The 21,538-nt window shown below is 53.9% G+C and overlaps 2 protein-coding genes across 7 annotated transcripts in view; both read left to right on the forward strand.

Annotated features, from left to right (window-relative positions):
- GDPD5 (glycerophosphodiester phosphodiesterase domain containing 5) overlaps positions 1 to 6,600 on the forward strand; it is an 85,693-nt gene extending 79,093 nt beyond the window's left edge. For 5 of the 6 annotated variants that reach the window (XM_038568602.1, XM_038568603.1, XM_038568604.1 and 2 more), the window contains 4 exons: positions 19 to 101; positions 645 to 659; positions 2,902 to 3,014; positions 5,583 to 6,600. In XM_038568602.1, the coding sequence (XP_038424530.1) occupies positions 19 to 101; positions 645 to 659; positions 2,902 to 3,014; positions 5,583 to 5,731 (360 nt within the window). In that variant the 3' untranslated portion in view covers positions 5,732 to 6,600. The remainder of the gene's footprint in view (positions 1 to 18; positions 102 to 644; positions 660 to 2,901; positions 3,015 to 5,582) is intronic. The other variant, XM_038568605.1, reaches the window with a different exon arrangement.
- A 5,838-nt stretch (positions 6,601 to 12,438) lies between these two features.
- KLHL35 (kelch like family member 35) lies at positions 12,439 to 20,420 on the forward strand. The gene is made up of 6 exons (XM_038568607.1): positions 12,439 to 13,310; positions 14,678 to 14,862; positions 16,530 to 16,648; positions 17,226 to 17,414; positions 18,791 to 18,979; positions 19,865 to 20,420. The coding sequence occupies exons 1-6, from the start codon at positions 12,439 to 12,441 to the stop codon at positions 20,051 to 20,053; spliced, it is 1,743 nt and encodes a 580-aa protein (XP_038424535.1). The 3' UTR covers positions 20,054 to 20,420.
- The last annotated feature ends 1,118 nt before the right edge of the window (positions 20,421 to 21,538 follow it).

Below are 21,538 nucleotides of genomic sequence, written 5' to 3' on the forward strand. Positions count from 1 at the left end.
CGGGCCATCTGTCCACAGCCCCCAGACGAGTACTGTCTCATGTGGGTCACCGCGGACCTGATCTCCTTCATGCTCATCATTGGCATCTTCGTCCTCCAGAAGTGAGTAGGCTCTGACCTCCTTCCATGCCCCACAAGCCCAGCCCCCACCCCAGCCAGTCGAACCTCCTCCTGAGCCCTGGGCAGCCTTTTCAGGGTAAAAGGAGGACCACCCAGTGGCCCTCAGCCCATCCTCCTCAGCCAAAGCTGAGTGGTTTCTGGAACAAGCACCCAGCTGGGAGCCCAGAGCCAAGCTCTGCCATGACTTGCTGTGTGGACTTTGGTGGGTTTCAGCTCCTCTCTGTCTGTGTCCTCACCTGTTCCCTAGGGCCTGGGCTGTCACCAACACTCAGAACTTGGGTGTGCCATGTTGGAGAACCCCTGCCTGTCAGGGCAGCAGCTGGGACAGTGATGCAGTGGGGAAGGGGAGGGCTGGCCCAGGGGAGGGTTTAGGGCCAGACAGGGGCCCCCGATCCAGCCACAAACAATGACTGGCTGTTTTATTCCTGACTGACGTTCTCTCTCTGTCACACACTGCTCTGATCCGGCGCATGTCCCTCCTCTCTCTCCCCACTCCCCTCTCTGCTGCACTCTGGCATCTCACAGCTATCACTTGATCAGGTAATTCTGGTGTGGTCTTCCTCTCCTGTTCCTCTTTCTCCTTCTTCCCTGCCATCCCTTTCTCCAGTTCCATCTGAAAACCTGCTGTGCACCAAGCCTGTGCCTGGGTCCCTCGTGGGTCCCCCTCCAGACACCTCCTCCCCTCGCCTGATGCCTCCTGCTATCCTTTCTCTGCCCCGCGATCCTCCCTTCTCTCCCCATCTCGCCATGTGTGCCCTGCTGCCCTCTGGTCCTCCTTGCTGTTTCTGTGGACGGAAGCCAGCGCTTCCTTGCAGGTTGCTGACCAGGCCTCTCTCAGCACCAAAGCAGCTTCCTCTGGGGAAGGACTGTGCCTGGCCACCCCTCCCAAGGCTGGCTCGCAGGGACCTTCACCACTGCCCAGCAAAAACCCTACCAAGCTCTGTCTCTCCCTTCTAATCTCTTGGTGTCTCCTCTCGGGCTTTGCCTCTCAAATTGCTCCTTCACTTTCTCTGTGTCTCTCCTCTCTCACTCTCCATTTCTGACTCCCCTCTCATACACGTAGCCTCTTTGCTTTCCCTGGAATAACCCCACAGTGGTTGAGCTTCCTGTCCTAGATGTACCTGGCTGCAGAGACCCCAGCCTGACACCTTCCTCCTGGGTGTAATGTTAATTTCCAATGTGAGTCCTAGGTCCTGGGGATCCAAGACCCCATGTTGGTCCAGTGCCTTGGGCCCTCCTGGTTTAGATACCTTCACCAACCAGCTTCCAGGAGGACATACTGCTCCCTGGCTGAGGGACAGAGCCCAGCGAAGGGACATGCATCTCTCCTTCCTTCATCCTCTTAGTCAGTAGGTGCCCCCACATGCTGCCACTGTGCTGGGCCTGAAACAGGGAGCCAGGCTTTCACCCTTGGAGCCCCAGTGTGCTGAGGGGCAGCTGAGGTGGCCCAGGTGCCAGGCCTGCTCAGTGTCCAGCCAGGGCCATGACATTGTCTTCCTGGGAGTCTGGAGAGGACTGACAGATGAGGGGACCCTGAGGGAGACCATTCCCTGTGGCCCCCTAGCCTTCATTCATACATTCAACAAATACTCCGGGCACCTGCCACATAGCAGGCATTGAGGTCGGTGCCAGGGACACAGTGATAAATAAGAGACCCTGTCGCCCTCAAGGACATGTAGGACAGCCAGCCCAGCCAGAGCACAAGCTGCCTTCCCCTCTGCTTCTTGCTTTCCCCTGTCTGTCTGCTCTTTTCATTCACCCACCTGCCTGTCCATCTGTCTGTCCATTTCTGCTGTGCTGACCCCATCTGGAAACAACTGATTTCTCATCGAGTCTGGGCTCCCCCCACCACCCAGCAGGGCTCAGTGCCTGGGGAGGTTGGGTTCTTGTTTCCAAGCTGATCCCTGCTTCTCTTGGTGGGAGGGAGAGGGGGCAGTGAATCTTTCGGTCTGGTTCACTGGAAAAGTCTTAAGTTCAGAAACTAAAGATCTAGGGCTGGTTGAGAGAAACTGCAATGGCAAAAACTGCCCCAGGCTGGGCACCAGAACCTGAGTCTCCTGGCTCTGCCGGGCCCCTGCACGCCCCCTACAGCCTCACCTCTTGCCCACTGGCTTAATTTTATTCCCCACCTCACCCCTGCCTCAGCCATCAGAACAATTAATGCTCTCGCCCCTGCCTCCCAGGAGGAAATAGGCCACTCTTCCAGGGTTATTGGAGCAGAGCAGCCTCTGGCCCACCCAAGTCACCCTGATACCTCTGCCTCTGAACCTGTGAAGACAAGCCCCCCACGGCCTCCTCCTCGCTTTCTACCCTCTCTCACTTCCTCTTGGGCCTTCCCCACTGGCTTCATCCAGCCTAGCCCTGATGGTGGAGCTGGATGATACAGCAGCTGGGACTCCCTGAGATTGGTGTGTTCCCCACAGATGGGTGTCAGAGTCATGCCTGCTAAACTCTCTCCTAGTTTGTCCCATTCAGTCAGCGTACAACTGTGCGCACCTAAAACAGAACTCACCAACCCCAAACAAACCATCTTCTGGGCCAAGGGGACCTGATCTAGGATCCCAGGGACAAGAGGGAGGCAGGAGAGCCCTGGTTGAGAGTCAGTAGACTCTGATTCAGGCTCAAGTTCTGCCCTTGTCTGGGCCTCAGTTTCCCCATCTGTAGTCAGACAAGAGTCCTGCTGGTCTCTCAGGCCAGATCCAGATAGGCTCTGGGATTGGGCAGGATGCTCCCCTCCAAGGAAGTGTGGGAAATGACCCGTGCCCATGGGCCATCTCTGCAGGTGGCGCCTAGGTGGCATACGGAGCTACAATCCTGAGCAGATCATGCTGAGTGCTGCAGTGCGTCGAACCAGCCGGGATGTCAGCATCATGAAGGAGAAGCTCATCTTCTCAGGTGTGCAGGCCTGCAACTCGGGGCAGGCAGCGGGCTCAGTTATCTCCACCCCACACATGTACTTGAGTATGTGTGCACATATTCGCACGCAACACATACTGGCAGGGACATAACATGGACATACATACACCCACCCAGCTTTGCAGTTGGGGGGGGTCTGCTTTTAAAGTTCACCCCTTTTTGCCTGGTTTGTACACAAATACTGATTTTTTTTACTCCTGTTTGCTGCCAGTCCCTGTTGACATTCCCAGTCTGATGGAAGAGACAGCTGTATAAACAAATACATAGAAAATTGGGTACCACTAGAGCTCTAACAGGCATGCGAGCCAGAATGGGCTGCAGAAGTGAATGGTCAGAGCTCTCTGGGGCAGTGAGGATCTTGGGGCCCATTTTGCAAGGAGGTGATCTAGCTGGAATGGGAAAGATGAGCAGGAGGGGCCTGGGTGGTGGGCTGGAGGTGAGGGCTGACCGAGCAAAGCGAAAGAGGGGCATTCAGGCAGGAACAGCATGTGTTCAGAGGTAGTGAGGGGGCATGGCTTACTGGGGTACCAGGAACTATGTATCATGCCATATGGCATGAAGGGTGGCCTTGCACTCACATGGCATTAGGGAGGCACTTCGGCTTCAAGCCTATGGTCAGGAACTTGGGCTTCACTTTGAAAGCAGAGTATGGTCATGGGCAGATTTGTCCTCCTTACAGTAGGGCTGAAACAATCACCACAAACTGGGTGGCTTAAACCCAGAAATTTGTAGTCTCAGCTCTGGAGGCTAGAAGTCCAAAATCAAGGTGTCGGCAGGGTTGGTTCATTCTGAGGGCCATGGAGAAGGATCTGGTCCAGGCCTCTCTCCTTGACTTGCAGACAGTCATCTCTGTTTACATGGTGCTCTCCCAGTATGCATCTCTGTGTCTAAATTTCCCCACTTTATAAGGACTCCAGGCCTATTGGGCTGGAGCCCACCTTAATGATTTCACGTTAACTAATTCATATTTGCAACAACCTTATTCCCCTATAAAGTCACATTCTGGAAGTACTGGGGGTTAGGACTTCAACCTATGAATTTGGGGGAGAGCACAACTCCATCTATAACAAGTGTGGAGGATAGAAAAGAGGGGGAAGCTGGAGGCAAAGAAACCAGTAACACATGTGAGAGACTGGGTATGGGAATATAGGAGAGGAGAGATCTGAAGAATATTTGGGAGCCAGATGGACTGGGGTTCAAATCCCAGCTCCATCCCCAACTAGATAAAAGAACCAGAGCACATTAGCATCAGATGCCTCCTCTGCAAAATGGACCGGCACTCCCTCACAGGGTGCTTGACAGGTCAGCACCACGCCTGGCCCAGAGGTATGCTTGGTAACACTGTCTGAATGAACGAGACCCCAGTGGGGGTGACTGGTTTGGGGGCTGGTTCCCAGGATGGTATGAACATCTACTCATTCATTCGTTCCTTTATTTTCATTCCTTTGACAAATGAATGCTGGGCACTGTCTTAGGTGCTTAGGATTCACAGATTCTTGCCTATGGGGTACTTGCATTCCTCCTGCCTTGGCTGAAAAGACCTCCCTCTCCTGAGAGCCTTCCCTGAGCACCAAGGCTGGGTTGGGGTGCCTCCCCTGGTGGCCCACAGCCCTCTAGCCACCCTGGGGAGCTCCTGGAAGGAGGGGTCAATCAAAGGCACCTGGGGTCCCCAGGCTCCTACAGCCTGGCCCAGAGAAGTCAGAAGGGGCAGGTAGAATGAATGGAAGGAAAGAGGCCAGCCCCTAGGCCTCGCAGGTTCTGTGCATCCAGGCCCCCACCTCTCCTCAGTGGCAAAGGCTATTTATTCATTTAGCATCTTCTAAGTGCAGGCTCTGAGGAGCCAGCCACAATCCTCACCTAACTCTGCCCATTCCAGGTTAAAAAGTCCTTTACAGAGACTCTCAGCCTCACCAAGGCACCCTCAGTCCCCTCAGGGTGGGTTCAGCTCTACTCGGCAGACCTTTTCTGAGGCTCTGTTGTATGTCCAGTGCTGTGCCAGACAGTGGGGACACAGACGCCCAGACCTCAGCCCAGTGCTTGATGTACTCCAGTCGGTAGGAGCCACAGATAGTGACAGTACAGGATGTAATGGGGCACAGGAAAGCAGGGGCTAGGCTGGCCGTGAGAAGGCCCCATCCTACCACAGGGGGGATGCTCAGCAGAAGCTTTTAGGAGGTGGTGATAATAGAGATGAGAAAAATTGAGCCAGATTTTAAGAAGAGGAAGTGTTTTCAGGGAGGTCATTCCCAAGAGAGGCCTGAGTAAACACATGGGTACCAAGATCAGGAGGGTGCAGATGGTTTCCCACGGAATTCCAGGGGACAGCAGATGAGGTGTGACCAGACTGAGGTGTGACCAGAGTGTTTGCAGAGTCCAAGGAGGGCCTTGAATGCCAACCTCAATACCAAACTTGAACCCAGTGATTTCATCAGCCCCCAAGTGCCTGACCAGGACTTGCTGCAGGTGCCCCTTCCTGCTGCATCAGCCAGCCATCCTCACTGACCCCTCTTCTCCCCACTCACATTCTGCCTCCCTCTGACCCAACAGAGATCAGCGATGGCATGGAGGTCTCCGATGAGCTCTCTGTATGTTCAGACAACAGTTACGACACGTATGCCAACCGCGCTCCCACCCCCATGAATAACCGCGGGAGTGGCAGCCGCACCAAGACTCTCACAGACCGGAGTGGGTGCTAGCTGAAGACCTGTTTATCCCAGCCTATACCTGAGGTGGAGACCAGGGAACCCCAAAGAGCTGGCACAAGCATGTCTGGACTGGGAGAGCTCTGGGAGCTGGCTCCACGGCCTCCCCATCGGCTCTGGCCCTCTGTCAGCCATGGGCTCCGCTGAGGGGGCTCCCCTCTCTCCTGAGGCCCAGCTGGGTCAGGACTCCAGCCTCGCAGATGCCCCTGCAGGCCTGGGGCTCCTTGTGGAAAGTTTGGGGCCTGGGGCCTGGTCCTCCCCTGGAGGCCTTCCCTTGTATCCTGATCTGGAAGCTTTGACGATGTTCTGGGCTGTGCCACGTCCCTGTGGCAGTTGAGAATGTGGATATCCACGTGTACCCATGTGTGTCCGTCCTCCTGTTGCTCAGAGGCAACTGACTTCTCTGCGTGTTTCCTGCCTTGAGGGCCTGGGCTGGGCCTCTGCCCCCTGCATCTCTGTCTGTCTCAAAGCACAAGGATTTTCAGCCCAGGAGGAAAGCCTGCGGTGGTGGAGACACTCCTCCCCGGTGCTGCGGTGGTGGAGACATTCCTCCCCGGCCGGCCTCCTACCACCACTGGCCCTGCCCCAGGAGAGGGACCAAGCCATGTCCCCAGGAGCAGCTGGAGATGGCCAGAAGAGTAGGCTTCAGGCTACTTTTATCCCTTACCTAAGTGTCCAACAGGCTTCTAGGGCAAAGTGGCACAGAGGCCCAGGAGGTCCACAGACTGACACAACCTCAGGTTTCCACATCGGTGGCCACAGGGTAGTGGCCACCTGGGAAGGGTGGGCATATGGCCAAGGAAGCCTACAGCAGAGCGAGCCTGAGGGCCTTGGCCAATATGATTAAAGCTGCCATCTTGACATGTGTCGTCTCTGAATGGTCTGTGGGAGGGTAGGGATAGAGTTTGCTGGGTTTGGGATTCAGTTTGGGGCCGATGATTTGAGGAGGAAGCATTCTCAGAAATGAATAGAAGAGCGCAGGGTGCTTGGGCCCCTACCCAGCATCACCATGACACTGGGATTTCCTTAACAGCCCTGGGATTGGGGATCAGTATCCCCATATTGTGGTGGGGAGAGATGGTCCTGGAGTGGTAAAGTGACCATCCAAAGCCACACAGCTTAGAATGGACAAAGCCAGAACCGCGCCCAAGCTCCAGCCTGAGTATATGTATGCCTTCCACAACCAGCCAGAATGGCAAGGCAGATGGGAAGGCCTCTTGGGTCTGACGCAGGGCTGGGTGGCAGAACTAGCAGGTCCCCTCACAGCCATATGGAGACTTTCTGAGGTGCTTCCTAGGAGCCAAGGGATGTATCCCTTCTCCAAACAGGAGTCTTCTGGATAGAACTCTTGGGGTCTGAGGAAATTCTGGCACCTTCTTGGAAGAAAGAAAAAGAAATCCCTCCCAGATGCTGGAATCCAGACTGGGCCCCCCACATTAACCTCTAAGACTGCCCTCTGGGAACTGGGAGGAGATGTGCCCTCCTGTCCTCCTACGGAACAATTGTCAAGCGCATCCCTTCCTGAGGCAGAGGTCAACTCCTGCCTCTCCCCGGGTATGAAGTATAAGGGAAACTCTGAACAGCTGAGTCAGGGATGGGACACACTGCTCTACCCAAAATGCCCCGGTAACCGTTCCAGCCTCTGGCTGACCCACCCAGGAAAGTGGATTTGACCTTTCCAGCCCTTCCCTGTCCCATCAGTGCCCCTGACTAGGATATCCCTGGCTTGTGGCCACACCTGGGCAACCTGAGATCTCAGAGTCTCCAGGAGCAGGTAGAGGGGGCTGGACAGCTAGTTAGCATCCCACTCTCACCAGGGCCCTACACTGTAGCCATGTCCCCAGTGCAGAGGCAGTCTAGCTGCCTCCCTCACCCCAAACGATGGAGGGATGATGGAGGCCATCCCCTAGCTGCGCAGACAGCCAGTCCTGTCTCCACCCTCAGCTGCGCCCACAGCCTGGGGCCAGTACTGGCTTCTGGCCCTTGACCTGAGGAGTCACTGAGAACCCCACTTCCTGATGCCATCCCCACCTCTTCCCCTTGTCTGTGGAGGACAGACAGGAAAACTAGAGACAGAGCCCCTCCCCTTCCCACTCCTTCCTTCCTTTCTTGGACCTCAAGGGTGCAGCCTCCACCAGGTGGAGCCTACCCTCCACCTGCTCCAGAGTCCTCCTTCCCAAGTACAGATATGAAGGTGCCTGAATCTCTCATACCCTTTGACACACGGCAACACACCCTCCTTTTTTAGGGAGAAGGGAGATAAAACATTCCCTGGCGTTGGGTACCAGAAACAGGCTCTGGCCTCAGGACACATACTTGGCAGCATCACAGTGACCCCATCACAGCTCTGTCCACAAACTCAGCCTGCCTGAGCAGGCCGGGTCACATTACTGTAGCACCCCGGCCTCACTGACTCCATGTGGCACGTGGCTTTCACTTACAAGCCTCCTCCTGAGTGTCACAGCAACCCAATGAGATAAGGCACAGCAGGAACTGAGAGCAACCCCTATTGCCAAGATGAAGAGCTGGGCCAAGGGATGGGCAGTGATCTGCCTAGGGCTGCATGGTAAGTCATGGCAGTTTCAGAACCTGACCCCAAGTGCCCTGGGCCGGTCTGGGTTTTTGTCAAAGCAACCTCCTCCCAATGGCTGTCCTCTTCCATGAAGGCAAATCTCCTAACTTGCCTCTCAAATACTAGGCCCTCTGGCCCTGTGTGGAGGCAGCAAACGATCTGGGACCAGCCTATGTGGTTGCCTCCTCTGGCTCCAGGAGGCCAGGCTGGCCCAGGGACGCCTCCCTCTCAACTACCTCAACCAGGCCTGCTCAGTACCACCACACCCCACCTCACGGAGTCCCCTCCAAGGCAGGTACATTGCTGAAAAACAGCTCAACTCATACCAGGCCACAGACATAGGACATATGTGGTCCACAAGGCACAGCTCCCTGTCATGCACAGACAGACCCATATCAAACACAGAAACAATCACAGAGACAAAGAGGGACATATCAGACAGACAACCAGACACATGAAGTCCTATGATGCCAATGTCTGCTGTCAAACAGGAACACAGATAGGCAGTCACACAGATAGGAGGGAAACTGAAACCTCTAAGTATAGAGCCACAGTCTTCGCCACACCTACATGATCACACCCACCCCAATGCTACATAGTCAGGGACAGTGCACTCGCACGCTCATATACAGGTACCCTGGAACACCTGTACCCTCACAACCACCCAATTACAGCCTGACTCCTTAGGGCAGCACCCCCACACCTTCACATCCATGCATTTATTCAGGGGTGCACCCAGCACCAGATAACCCCCAAACCAGATACAAGGATCCCTGAGATACATGCACAGTCAAGGCCATGCTTACTCCCGCCTCCTTCCTTCCCTCCCTCCTAGGGCTGGTCCAAGAATGGAACAAAAGCCCAGCGTCCCTCCTCCCCTTCCCCCCCCTTCTCCCTCCCCCCCTGGCGTCCAGCCCCTTTGTCCTCCTGCAGCTGAGTCGGAGCAGGAGTCCAGGCAGAGCGGCAAGGACACTGGAGCCCGGACTGCCAAGGGTGCAGCAGGAGGACAGACGGGAGTGGTCAGTACGAGAGCAGTAGCTGCAGAGCACCTGGGTGAGGGCATGGCCAGGTAAGTGCCAGGAACATCCAGGGACTTAGCCCCTCAACCAGCAGGGCTGTGTGGTGTCTACAAGTCTGTGTGTTTGTGTGAGTGGCTATGGGTGTGCACAAGAAACAGGGTGGCATGTCAACTTCTAGGAGCTGGATCCCTTAGTCTGCATCAGGACTCTTGGCTGGAGGTACCTAGATTCTTAGCTGGGACAGGAGAATGTTCAACTGAGCCCTGCCTGGGAATCCCTACCTTCCACGTTGCAACTGGGTCCTCCAGCCCCCAGCCCGGGAACCTCCAGGGTGGAAACAGAGTCTGATGTCCCAGTGTGACCACAGTGCCTGTCACAGTAGACAGCAGTAGAAAGAATGAAAAAGTAGTGGTGCAATTCCCGGGAAGGGACTCCTTCTCTCCACCCAGACAGCCCCTTGTGCTGCAGAAAGCAAGCCCCTTCATACCCAGAAGAGACCTGCCCTCCTGATCTCAGCTCAGAGGGTGGCTACTTTCTTAGCAAGCAGCCGGCAGAGAATGGAATGGAGGCAGCATGTTCCAGTGACCTCTCTCACTTCCCTCTGCTGCTCCTGGGCTGCTCCTTAGGACGTGCCCTCACCCTGGCAAGCGGCTAAGCACGCAGAGTATGGAGCCAGGTGGGTTCAGAGCCCAGCCCCTCTACTTGGGCACAGTTAGCTTCCTGGGACGCTGCCCACCAGGGAGGTCATTTCTGTGGCCTGAGATGAGGATCCACTACCCAGGATGACCGAGGCATGAGCAGTGAAAGCCAGACTAACACTGGGCAAGATCTGACCTCTGGGCAAAGCAGTCTCAGAGGAGGCAGAGTACGTGGGACCAGGAGCATGGAGGGAGAGGCAAGAGGTTGAGGACAGACTCCTGCTCCCCGAAAGTAAGTTGCCACATAAAGAAGTGAGCTCCCTGTCACTGGAGGTGTGCAAGCAGACACTGCATGTTCATAATGACTGAGTCACAACCAGCCCAGTACCGACCCTCAGTCTGTAGAGTGCTTTCACAAACACCCCTCCTCTGACACTCAGAGGAACCTCTGAAGGGCAGGTTTCCTGAGTGCTAGTTTCCTTACAACAAACTTAAAGGATGGCAGGACATCTAAAGAAATGCTCAGGGTTGTGAGGATCAAAGGAAATTATGCACATAAAATCTGCTAGCACACCTGGTGTGCTCCCTTCCTCTTGAGTAAAAACCAATGTAAGGAAACATTAGCTGAGTCTATACTATGTACCTAGCTAGCACTTTTTTTTTTAAGATTTTATTTATTTTTCCATGAGAAACACAGAGAGAGGCAGAAATACAAGCAGAGGGAGAAGCAGGCTTGCTGAGGGGAGCCTGATGTGGGACTCGATCCCAGGACCCCGGGATCATGACCTGAGCTGAAGGCAGATGCTCAACCACTGAGCCATCCAGGTGCCCCTACCTAGCAGTTTTCATATACCACTTAATAATCACAACACTGCAACAATCCTGTAAGGTAGGCATTAAGATCCCACTTCAGGGGAGGAAACTGAAGGGAAGTGATTTGCACAGCTCACTTAGTGAGTCAGTGACAGAGGCAGGCCCAGAACCCGGATCAGTCCTCAGAGCCAGCTCTATTTCCCCATAGTTCTTCCACAAGAACACTGACAGAACTCACTAGAGAGAGGGCTAACTTCCCTCTCCACCTGGGCTCTGGGCTCTAGCCTCCTGCCCTCCTACCCTTTGGGCCTTAGCAAAGATTGTTCTCTAAATGGAGACATCACCCCTGAACAAGTCCCTTCCTCTTGCCTGGCTAATTCCCCCTCTGCTTCTCACTGTGAAGATCTCTCCTCAGGGACACCTCCCCTGACTCCCCTCCAACTGTGTTTAGTGCCCCTTCTATGGTGGCCACGCCCCCCACCATGGGACCCCCAACAAGCTGTGAGATCCAGGAGGGCAGGTCTATGACTGTGTTGCTCACTGCCTGGCACAGAAAAGGCTCTAAATACATGCTAGCTTAATACATTCACACAACCTTAAACAGATATTAATTGAGCACCTACTGGGCAGCCCCGGTAGTGCAGCGGTTTAGCGCCGCCTGCAGCAGGGCGTAATCCTGGAGGCCCCGGGATCGAGTCCCACGTCAGGCTTCCTGCACGGAGCTTGCTTCTCCCTCTGCCTGTGTCTCTGCCTCTCTCTCTCTCTCTCTCTCTCTAAGAATAAATAAATAAATCTTTTAAAAAAATTGAGCACCTACTGTGGGAGAAGCGGCTGTTAAACAGAATCATCAGGGGGCACCTGGGTGGCTTGATCATTAAGCATCTGACTTCAGCTTGGGTCATGATCTCGGGGTCCTGGGATGGAGCCTGGCTTCGGGCTCCACGCTCAGCAGGGAGGGAGTCTGCTTTTCCTTCTCCCTCTGTCCCCCCCCCCCCCCCTCTCCTGCACATGCACACGCACTCTCTCAAATAAATAAAGTATCAATCAATCATCAGGATTTGGTCAGTGGGGAGCACCTACAGGACACCAGGAGACAAGACGGTGTGCGACAAGAGGGAGCCCAGTTATAGCTCCCCACACCACACTGGGTATTTCTAGGGTAGCCTGAATCCCTTCGATAGCTCCTGTCAGGAAGGGGGCCTTCCTATAGATATTTCGTGCAGGTTCCAGATCTCGGGGAGAGATAAAGGCTCCCCGCCGCTGGCAGCCACAGGCCTTGCTTCATCCCTTGTGAGAGGCCCTAGACGCCGTGTTTGTAAATCGTTTCCTTATTAGACTATCCTCAAATCACCCCCATTTGCGAGCCTGCCATCTGTCTTCCGCTGATATCGATAAGGAATATTTTAGGGAGTTTGAAGAACAGAACGAGCAATACGGCTGAAGAGGGGAAGGTGGCGGCAGCTAAGGCAGGGCCTAGCCCCTCAGGAAGGCAGGCTCCAGAGCACTGAGGCCGCTGGGATTCGGATGATTCTGGATGGAGGGACCCCGCCCGAGTGCACGGGGAACGCCCAACGGAGCGGACGGAGGAGGGCCCTCCTGCCCCCTCGCGCGCCCCACCCGGTGGGTTTCCGACGCTGTCTGTGTCCTTCCCCCGACAGGATGCTGGAGGGCCCGGCGCCGGAGGAGTTGGAGGCGGGCTCCCCGGCGCCGTGCGCGGCGTCCTGCCACGCGCAGCGCGTCCTGCAGACCCTGAACGCGTTCCGGCGGAGCGGCACCCTCACCGACGTGGTGCTGCGCGCCGGCGGCCGCGACTTCCCCTGCCACCGCGCGGCGCTCAGCGCGGGCAGCGCCTACTTCCGCAGCCTGTTCGCGGCCGGGCGCCCGGAGCGCGGCCCGGCCGTGGTGCCCGTGGCGCCCGTGGCCTCGGAGGCGGCGCCCGGCGCGGCGGCGGCGGCGCTGGCCGTGGTGCTCGACTACGTGTACGGCGCCGGCGTGCGCCTGCGCGCCGAGGACGAGGCGGCGGCCGTGCTGGCGCTGGCCGAGCGGCTGGGCGTGGCGGGCCTGCGCGAGGCCTGCGCCCGCTTCCTCGAGGGCCGCCTGCGCGCGGCCAACAGCCTGGCGCTGCGCCGCGTGGCCGCCGCCTTCTCGCTCGCCTCGCTGGCCGAGCGCTGCGGCCGCGTGCTGCGCCAGGCCTTCGTCGAGGTGGCGCGCCACGCCGACTTCCTGGAGCTGGCGCCCGACGAGGTGGCGGCGCTGCTGGCCGACCCGGCGCTGGGCGTGGCGCGCGAGGAGGCGGTGTTCGAGGCGGCCATGCGCTGGGTGCGCCACGACGCGCCGGCCCGCCGCGGGCAGCTGAGGCGCCTGCTGGAGCACGTGCGCCTGCCCCTGCTGGCGCCCGCCTACTTCCTGGAGAAGGTGGAGGCCGACGAGCTGCTGCAGGCCAGCCGCGAGTGCCGCCCGCTGCTGCTGCAGGCCCGCGCCTGCTTCATCCTGGGCCGCGAGGCGGGCGCGCTGCAGGCCCGGCCGCGGAGGTACGGCCCCAGCCCCCACCCGCCCTCATCCCGGCCCTGTGGCGTCCTTTGTTTTAATTTGAGAAAGTTTTTTTTTCTTTTTTTTTAATTCATGAGAGAGAGAGAGAGGCAGAGACACAGGCAGAGGGAGAGGCAGGCTCCACGCAGGGAGCTCGACGTGGGACTCGATCCCGGGTCTCCAGGATCAGGCCCTGGGCTGAAGGCGGCGCTAAACCGCTGAGCCACCCGGGCTGCCCCCTGTGGCATCCTTTAATGCAGTCATTTAATCGGGCCGCTGAAATGAGATTCGGTCGTTCATTCAGGACACATTTCACGGGCTCGGTGTGGAGAATTCTGTCCTTAAAGAATTGACAGTCCAGTGGGGGAAGAGGCAGGGATCTCACAGCTTGTACACATTCTTTCTCCTGCCCATCCATCCGTAATTCGGAGTACTGCTTCTGTGCAGGCTTTGTGTTGGGTGCCCTGACGTGGGGAGTAACTGAAAACAGCTTTTACCCTCCGAAAGCTCAGTTCTGTAAGGGACATAAATAGGGCCTGGAAAAAAAAAATGAAAGAGGGCTACTCTCCCACCCCTGGAATGCCAGACCAAGAGACTTAGGGTGGAGTAGCCCAAGACTGTCTGTCACCCTCCCAGAGACCGAAGACAGGATGCCTCTGTTTTACTACACTGTGTCTCCAGCACTAAGCCCAGGACCAGGTACAAAGAAGCTGCTCAGTATTTGTCAAAGGAATTAGATAGGAGGCCAGGTGGCTTGGTTTGGAAATTCTGGTGGGGTCAGAGCCTGAGGGGTTGACTAGCGGGAGGGGAGAATGTTTTGCTGAAAGGGTGTGTATCCTGGTCCAATGGAGTCAGTGATTAGGGAATGGGTTTAGGAAATGGTTACAGTAGGAGGGAGGCAGCAGAATTAACAGGGATGAAAGGAAGAAAAAGGTAAACAGAATGGGTTAGTGGCAGCCAAACTAGGCTTGAATTCCAGCTGTCTCACTTAATTGGCACCATGACTTCTGGCAAGCCAAAGTCAGTGAGCCTCAATTTCCTTCTCTGCAAAAGGAATAGTAATCCTTGCCTAATAAAACTATCATAAGGATTAAACGAGGTGACTTTCCTAGGTAAGGGCTCTGTAAAGATCCTTTTCCTGTAATTTAGAGGTCAGTAGATTGGGGTTAAGGATTGGTGACTCTTCCCATCAGTACTAGGAAAGGAGGTTGAAAGTGGCAGAGTCCAGCATGAGATTGGGCGGCAGAGAGTGTGAAAGAGCATGAGGGCATAGAAGGGCAGCAGGATGGTACAGTGTGGTCAACAAGAGGATGTGAGACGCCAAAACCTGGGTGTGGGTCAACGGGCATTGGGCTTATTCCCACGCCAGATTCATGGAGCTAGCTGAAGTGATCGTGGTCATCGGTGGTTGCGACCGCAAGGGGCTCCTGAAGCTGCCCTTCACTGATGCCTACCATCCAGAGAGCCGGCGCTGGACCCCACTGCCCAGCCTTCCAGGCTACACACGCTCAGAGTTTGCTGCCTGTGCTCTCCGCAATGATGTCTATGTCTCGGGTGAGGATAGGGCGCAGTGGGGATTGGTTCTTTGCCTCTCTCATGCCACTCCCTTTGTTTTTCTCTCCAACCACGAGATAGGGGTGGGATTTTCCCCCAGTAACCTACAGTTACTGGCTGAAGTGGTATATAGTCCTGCAGGGCCAGTCACTGGAATGACTCCGACCTTCATCCGCAATGTCCACTTCAATTTGTATTATTAATAACCACTTCTTTTTGTTTAGCCAATTCTCTGCAGAACATATGCTACACAGCTTTCGTTAGTTACTCAATTTCCCTTACAACTCCATTTTACAGGGAGGTTAAGAATTTTCCCATTATCTCAAAAATGGTAAAGCTAGAAGGAACACAAATTGGTGTGATACCAATGGATTGTGCCCTCTCTGAGATTCAGGCCCTAGAGAGAGAATAAAATAGTCCCTACTCCCCTGGAGAGGGGGGAGACAGAGAGACTTCACTTTGTCACCAGACTTTTCAGCTGGACCTTGAAAATCTGGAGGGAACAGCATAGCCAAAGGCATGAAGGCAAGAATGTGCAGAAAGGAACCCCAGGCACTTGGGTCTCCAGAGTGCTGATTGTGTCTGGGAGAGGAGGGGAAGTATTGTAGATGAGGCAGGAAAGGGAGTTGAGTCAGATCAGGGAGGCTTTGACTCCAGGCTTAGGTAGACTGCACTCGTAGGGAGGGGTATGGGTGTCTGGGAAAGACACCAGAAGAATGAGCCAGAAAGATCTCAAGGTCCATCCAGGCCACACTTTATTACTGGACATCTTATCCAAGGCTACTGATGGCCTGTGAGCAGCAGGTAGGGCCTCTGCTGGGAATGCACAAAGGCAAGGTCTACAAAACAAAGCTGGAGCTTGACTCATGGGCTCAGACTGAGGGATGTAGTCAGGGTTGTCCCTGGAAAGGCTGCTCCTGAGAGAGGAGTCCCTGGTCAGTAACCAAGAGGAATGGGGAAGAAAAGTCTGCAGTTTGCATTCCAAGGCCTAGCCCCATAAGGCATACTGATCCTCATCTTGGGAGACTAGAAGTTCTGGCTCTGGTCATTGATCTAGAGTGAAAGGCCATGTGGCTTTCAGCAGGGCATTCCTGGTCTCTAAGCCACATCTCAGTTTCCTATCTGTAAAGTGTGTACAATAATCCTAACACCTCCTGGAGGGATGAGAACAGACATGACATAATGAAGGTAAGGGCAGAAATAACGCAGGGTTACTGAGTCATTCTCTACCTCTTCCCACCCCAGCCCAGGTGGCTGTGCTTTCTGCTCTGTCCCCAGCACATCCCTGATGCTTGTCTTGGGCACACTTTGCACTCTTATCTCCAGTTGAGTTCTAAGTACCCCCCTCTTTTACTCCCTGAGTACAGATCCTGGCATACCACCATAAGGCACCCACTGAAGATCAGCTCCTTCTCCCCAAATCTCTCAGGTCTCTCCCTTCAAAACTCCCTGCCCTTCTGTCCTCACACCTTCCCACCATTCATTCAAAGCACATGTCCAGGTCACTGGGTAGGAGTCTCACATCCATAAGGGTTGGGGTGGGGGGAGTCCTTTCCATCATCTACCCTTAACTCTTCTTTGGATCTGGAGGCCCTTGTATCAAGGTCTTTAGTGGTGCTGTTGATCCCAAGAGGGCCTGGGGTCAACAGCTGCTTCTCTTTCCTTAGGAGGCCATATCAACAGCCGTGATGTGTGGATGTTTAGTACTCCTCTGCACACCTGGATCAAGGTGGCCTCACTGCTCAAGGGCAGGTGGAGGCACAAGATGGCAGTCATGCAGGGGCAGGTAGGGACACACAAAAGCTGCTGCCCTGTGGCCCAAGGTACAGACAGTGGACTTCCTGGGGGAAGGTCCTATAGGACAGTCTCTTTGAAAGAAGGAATCTTAAACACCAAAAAGGAAAGATACTTGCCCGAAGTTACATAATAATGCTAATGGTAATACAAACTAATGGCTATAGTTGTACAGCCTAGTGGTCACGGGTCAAAAGCATGGGTTCTGGGGCCAGACTAGGTTTGAATTTTGAGTCTGCCAATTAAAACTAATTATCTTTGTAAGCTACATCCCAATTTCAGAAAAGAAAAAAAGCATGTCTTAGGATTACTGAAGTAAGGTGGGTAAACCCTCAATAAATTACCAGATGTTATGATTAAGCATCAGCTTGGTGCCAGGTATCTGACAGGGCTAATACCCGTCCCAGAGACCGGTATCATTAACCCCAGTTGTTAGAGGAAAGCTGCTGAGGGAGGCCGGCCAGGTGCTGGCAGTGTTGGGATGCGCCCTGTGTGGGTCTGGAGGTAGTCTCTCCGCACAGAGCGAAGGCTTCCACCTGCATCCCACCCTTGCTTGTCCTCACCTGCAGCTGTTCGCGGTGGGCGGCTTTGATGGCCTTCGGCGCCTGCGCAGCGTAGAACGCTACGACCCCTTCTCCAACACCTGGGTGGCCGCTGCGCCGCTCCCCGAGGCCGTGAGCTCGGCAGCGGTGGTGTCCTGCGCGGGCCGGATCTACGTGATTGGGGGCGCTGGGCAGGACGGTGTCAGCACAAACAAGGTGGGCACGGATTGGGGTACTGGAGGCCTGCTGGTGCCAAGAGCAGAGCTGGTAACTTTCAATCCTCATCCATTTTCTCACTCCCCACAGCCTTGAAGAGTGACTCCGTTTCAGCAAGGAAGGGAGGATGACCTCAAGGTCCCACAGCGGGTCTGAACCCGAATATTTGAGCTGGTGCCATAGGGCTCTCATAGATTTTAAAAATTAACTGAGGGCAAGGGTGGGATAACTAAAAATGTTTTTCCTCCAAAGAAATAAAAAAACACCCACACATTATTGAAAATTTAGAAAACAGAGAAATAACAACAAAAAAATTACCCATGATTCCACCCCCAAAGGATAATTACTATTAATATTTTGGTGCATTGCTTTCCAGGCTTCTTTTGAATCTACTTTTGTGTTTCTGTTTTAGCTTTGTGTTTTTATTGTTAGTAAAATTCTGCATTCTTCTTTTTATTCTCATTTAAATGTAAGCACTTTCCCCATGCTTAAAAACTCCTCACAGCCAACGTTTCAATGTGGAATAGTCCACAGGGTGGGTGACCCATAGTCTATCCACCAAAATTTCTGTTGCTGGACATTTTTGGCTTTCTGTGAATAAAAATTAATCATCTTCATAGCAGCTTCCTCCCTCCCCTGCTGGCCTCACAAGTCTGTAGTCCAGGATCTGAATCTTTCTAGAACTAGGATCCCTCACCCCTCCATATTCCGACTCATGCACCCCTACACACACCTTCCTGGGGCTGGCTGGGAGAACTGCCCTTTAGTACCTTCTTGTGCAGCATTGGTTCCTTATAGGCCATTCCAGGAGTCTCCAAGGCAACAGTCGAGGAAACAGAGTCAAAGTGAACATGCAAGTGGTATAAGCTCTCAGAAAATCTGGAAGGTGTTATAAACAGTGGTGGGCCTCAGAAGCCTGTAGACAGCTGTATGAACGGGGGCTGCAAGGCACCCAGCTGAAATCTTGTCATGAGCTCAGAGCACCGCAGGGCAGTGGGGGGGAGTAACAATGTATGCAATAAGAAATGCATCTCTTTGGGGTACCTGCTCTCTAAGAACCTTCTATAGCACTAATGCAGATGGTACTTCTATTTTCTGAGATGCAGATCTTTCCTGGACCTTGAAATATGAGGCTTTGGACAAAGGGAGTCCAGGGCTGGGGCTACAGTGTGGAGCCAGACTGAGAACACTTGAGGGCAGGGATGGTGGGTGTCCTCTACCACCCCCCCCCCCCACCCCTAGATGCTAGCTGAGGCCTGGTGGACACAGGCAAATATTGTGTCAAATGAGTCCCCCTGCTGGAGAGATGGGAGGATGTGGGCAGCAGGGCAGTTGGAGGATGAAGCTTCACCACAGTCCCTTCTCCTGCCCCTCAGGTGCAGTGCTTTGACCCCAAGGAGGACCAGTGGAGTCTGCGATCACCAGCACCTTTCTCACAGCGGTGTCTCGAGGCTGTCTCCCTTGAGGGCATCATCTATGTGGTGGGGGGCCTTATGAGCAAAATCTTCACCTATGACCCTGGCACAGATGTCTGGGGGGAGGCAGCTGTCCTCCCCAGCCCTGTGGTAAGTAGAGGCTCCAGGGCACAGCCTTAGTACCGGTTCCATTTGGGAGAGCAAAGTCCCATGTCTAAGGATATGGATCTCAGAGGTTCTGAGTCTTATCTCTGACTCTGTGCTCGGCAATTATACATCGTTCCTTAGCTTTGTTCTTTGATAATCAGCCTTGTTTTCCACAGATGAGACCAGCCTTAGACTGAGGCTTCACCCAAGGCCACCAATTAAACCAAAGCATGGAAGCCCAGTCCCAAGTCTTTAGCTTTGGATGAGTCTTGATCTAAATGACCCTGCAGTCTCTTCTGTCCTGAAGGCCACAACCAGTAGTCTGTTGTGGGGCGTCCAGGATGGAGAAGGGACTTGGTTAAGTTCCCCTGCCCTAGTAAATCAGACCAGGGAAGTCCAGGCCCTGGATGTTCTGGCCCCCACTTGTCCCCATCCCTGAAACTCCAAAGAGACTACATAGATTGGTGGTCCCTGCCAGTTCTGACCTTCAATGATTCTAAAAGCTTGAGATTTTTGGCTTCTCTGAGTCTGAGATCTCAGTGCAGCAGTGGTGGTCATGGTGATTGTTGTCACTTACTGGAGTGCTTACTATATTCTTGGCACTATAAAATGCTTAACCCCATTAACTGTTAAGGTAACCTTAGGAAGAAGGTACTATTATTATTCTTACTTTGCAGGTGAGGAAACTGAGGCCCAGAGAGCTTAAGTGACTTGCCTAAGGCCATTTAGTAAGGGTCAAGCCAGAGCTTGAACTCAGATTCATTTAGTTCCTGCCTTTCTGTCATCCAGACTGCCTGCTCATATTCTGTGTGTCCAGGTTTTATTGTTTGGCCTGACCAGCTAGGGACACAGGGAGCCCCAGAGCTGATTAGCTTTCTGTCTCCCCAGGAGAGCTGCGGCGTGACTGTGTGTGACGGGAAGATCCACATCCTTGGTGGGCGGGATGATCTTGGGGAGAGCACCGACAAGGTCTTCACCTTTGACCCCAGCAATGGGCAGGTGGAGGCTCAGCCGTCCCTACAGCGCTGCACCAGCTCCCATGGCTGCATCACCATCATTCAGACCCTGGGCAGGTGACTCAGACTTGTACAGCCTGAGCCAGGAAGCAGAGAAAGGAGGGGGAATTCAGGCTCACCACTGCCCTCCTCATGGCACCTCCATGTATATAGACCCTTAAGTTATTGCCCCCTTTCTTGTAGAAATAAAACCTCCTTCAAAGGTTGGATCTGTGTTCCAGCTCAAGCCTGCTTTGTCTGGAGAAGTAATGCCCAATATCTGCTCCCTGCTTTGACTCTTTACAAAGCACCTTCATATGTTACCTTGTTTACCTTCCTAATGGCAGTATGGACATATTTTTTAAATTATGAAATATTTCATGCATAAAAAGTATATATATATATTTTTGTACAGTTTTACAATAAAATATCTGTGTTTCCACCATCTAGCTTAAGAAATAGATCATTACAAATGCCTTTGTAGGCACCTCCATTCCCAAACCCATTCCTTCCCACATTCCTCCCAGAGGTAATCACTGTCCTTAAATTTGAGATTACTGGCAGTTTTTTAACTTTTAACGAGCTAGTTATTAATGTTTGTATTTTACAGAAAAGGAACTGCCTTAAAAGATGAGGGGACTCGGGCAGCCCGGGTGGCTCAGCGGTTTAGCGCTGCCTTCAGCCCAGGGCCTGATCCTGGAGACTCAGGATCAAGTCCCATGTCATGCATGGGGCCTGCTTCTCCCTCTGCCTGTGTGTCTGCCTGCCCCCCCCCCCCCCTCTGCTCTATCTCTCTCATGAATAAATAAAATCTTTAAAAAAAAAAAAAAAAAGATGAGATTTGCCCAAGACCACATACCTAGTAAGTGGCAGCGTCCATGACTCAAGATTTCATGAAGCTTTACAATCTGTGAAGCACTTCTGGTCAGGTTGTTTCTCTCATTCTAAACCACCCTTTCCAATTCAGGCACTTAGCAATGACAGATAAAATTAAAAGCCAAACAACTAAAGAGTCCGAGCCATAGGAAACTGGAATTATAAAACCATGAGAAAGGGAGAAACTCCATCCAGCTCTGGGGTTCAGACCCTGGTATAAAGCTTTAAAAAGGGGATTACAAACCAGGCTCACTGCTAGAAGCCAGGACTGAGGTAGGGCTCCCTGACTCTGAAAGCAGCAGAAACAAAATAGGACAAGAACAGTTGTGGGACCCTGAGTAGCACTGAGGCCAAGGCTCACAGCAAACTGCAGGCCCAGGGTGGCAGGCACCAGAGCCCCAGGCCTGAGATCCCAGCCAGCCTGGGACTGCACCTGGACCTGTGAGATCCCCCATATCAACAAGGGGCACAAAAGCACCTGGGTGGCAAGGCTCTACAGGCAGCAACATAAAACTGCTAGAGGAGGAGGAATGAGCCCAGAGGAGAGAGGGGACAAAAGATATCATGTATTCTGTGGGGGAGACCCAGTAGGTTCAGGTCCTATGCCTATGTTTCTAAGGCCCAGAGGGGCTGGCCAGGTCCCATCTGGGGCTCCCCATTATGTGCACTCAGATTGCTTTTTGAAGAGCTA

This window comes from Canis lupus, chromosome 21 (assembly GCF_011100685.1).
Source record: "Canis lupus familiaris isolate Mischka breed German Shepherd chromosome 21, alternate assembly UU_Cfam_GSD_1.0, whole genome shotgun sequence".
Classification (NCBI taxonomy): Eukaryota; Metazoa; Chordata; class Mammalia; order Carnivora; family Canidae; genus Canis; species Canis lupus.

What these genes read in the sequence shown, in the direction of transcription:
- KLHL35 (XM_038568607.1), top strand. Translation starts at nt 12,439, where the DNA reads ATGCTGGAGGGCCCGGCGCCGGAGGAGTTGGAGGCGGGCTCCCCGGCG. An exon ending in CAATGATGTCTATGTCTCGG is followed by an intron (nt 14,863 to 16,529) that starts GTGAGGATAGGG and finishes CTCTTTCCTTAG; the next exon opens with GAGGCCATATCAACAGCCGT. An exon ending in TGGCAGTCATGCAGGGGCAG is followed by an intron (nt 16,649 to 17,225) that starts GTAGGGACACAC and finishes CCTCACCTGCAG; the next exon opens with CTGTTCGCGGTGGGCGGCTT.